This window comes from Cicer arietinum, chromosome 6 (genome assembly GCF_000331145.2).
Source record: "Cicer arietinum cultivar CDC Frontier isolate Library 1 chromosome 6, Cicar.CDCFrontier_v2.0, whole genome shotgun sequence".
NCBI classification, from domain to species: domain Eukaryota; kingdom Viridiplantae; phylum Streptophyta; class Magnoliopsida; order Fabales; family Fabaceae; genus Cicer; species Cicer arietinum.
Genome location: NC_021165.2, coordinates 23,360,312 through 23,361,425, shown reverse-complemented (window position 1 = coordinate 23,361,425; position 1,114 = coordinate 23,360,312). Strand labels below are relative to the sequence as shown.

Below are 1,114 nucleotides of genomic sequence, written 5' to 3'. Positions count from 1 at the left end.
GGGCGATCCTTCCAGTAAGAGCAGGTTTCTCAAAGATGTACTTAATTGGGTCCATTTTAGACACCAACCAAGTTGTATGACATAACATGTATTGCCTCAACCGACGAGCAGCCCATGCCAATGTGCAACATGTTCGTTCAAGAAGTGAATATCTTGTTTCACAACTGGTGAACTTTTTGCTCAAATAATAAATAGCATGTTCTTTCATACCAGATTCATCATGCTGCCCCAGTACGCAGCCCATTGACTCGCCAAATACTGTTAAGTACATAATAAGTGGTTTCTCAGGAACAGGAGGCACTAGGATGGGAGGTTTTGATAAGTACTGCTTAATCTTTTCGAAAGCTTTTTGACAATTCTCATTCCATTCAACCTTTTGGTCTTTACGCAACAATTTGAAAATCGGTTCGCATGTAGCGGTGAGATGCGATATAAACCTCGCAATGTAATTCAATCTACCCAAAAAGCCACGAACTTCTTTTTCTGTGCATGGAGCCGGCATTTCTTGTATTGCTCTTACTTTATCTGGGTCCACCTTTATCCCTTTTTGACTAACGATAAATCCAAGTAACTTGCCTGATCTTACACCAAATGTGCATTTAGCGGGGTTTAAACGGAGTCTGAACTTCCTTAGTCGCTCAAATAACTTTTGAAGGTTAACAACATGGTCTTCTTCGGTTCGAGATTTTGCGATCATATCATCCACGTAAACCTCTATTTCCTTATGCATCATGTCATGAAACAAGGTTACCATTGCTCTTTGATAGGTTGCCCCGGCATTCTTCAATCCAAATGGCATCACTTTATAGCAGAAAGTCCCCCATTGTGTGATGAACGTAGTTTTTTCCATATCTTCGGGAGCCATCTTGATTTGATTGTACCCTGAGAAACCATCCATGAAGGAGAAAAGAGAGTATTGAGCAGTGCTATCCACTAGGACATCAATATGAGGTAGAGGAAAATCATCTTTAGGACTAGCTTTATTTAAATCCCGATAATCAACACACATTCGAACTTTTCCATCTTTCTTTGGAACCGAAACAATGTTAGCAACCCATTGAGGATATTTTGCCACAGCTAAGAAACCAGCATCAAATTGTTTCTTGACTTCTTC

General features: G+C 40.1%; 1 protein-coding gene across 1 annotated transcript in view; it reads right to left on the bottom strand.

Annotated features, from left to right (window-relative positions):
- Positions 1-204: 204 nt before the first annotated feature.
- Positions 205-1,114, bottom strand: part of LOC140920664 (uncharacterized) — a 5,335-nt gene continuing 4,425 nt past the window's right edge. Inside the window, exon 6 of the mRNA XM_073369464.1 lies at positions 205-258. Coding sequence (XP_073225565.1) covers positions 205-258 — 54 coding nt within the window. The remainder of the gene's footprint in view (positions 259-1,114) is intronic.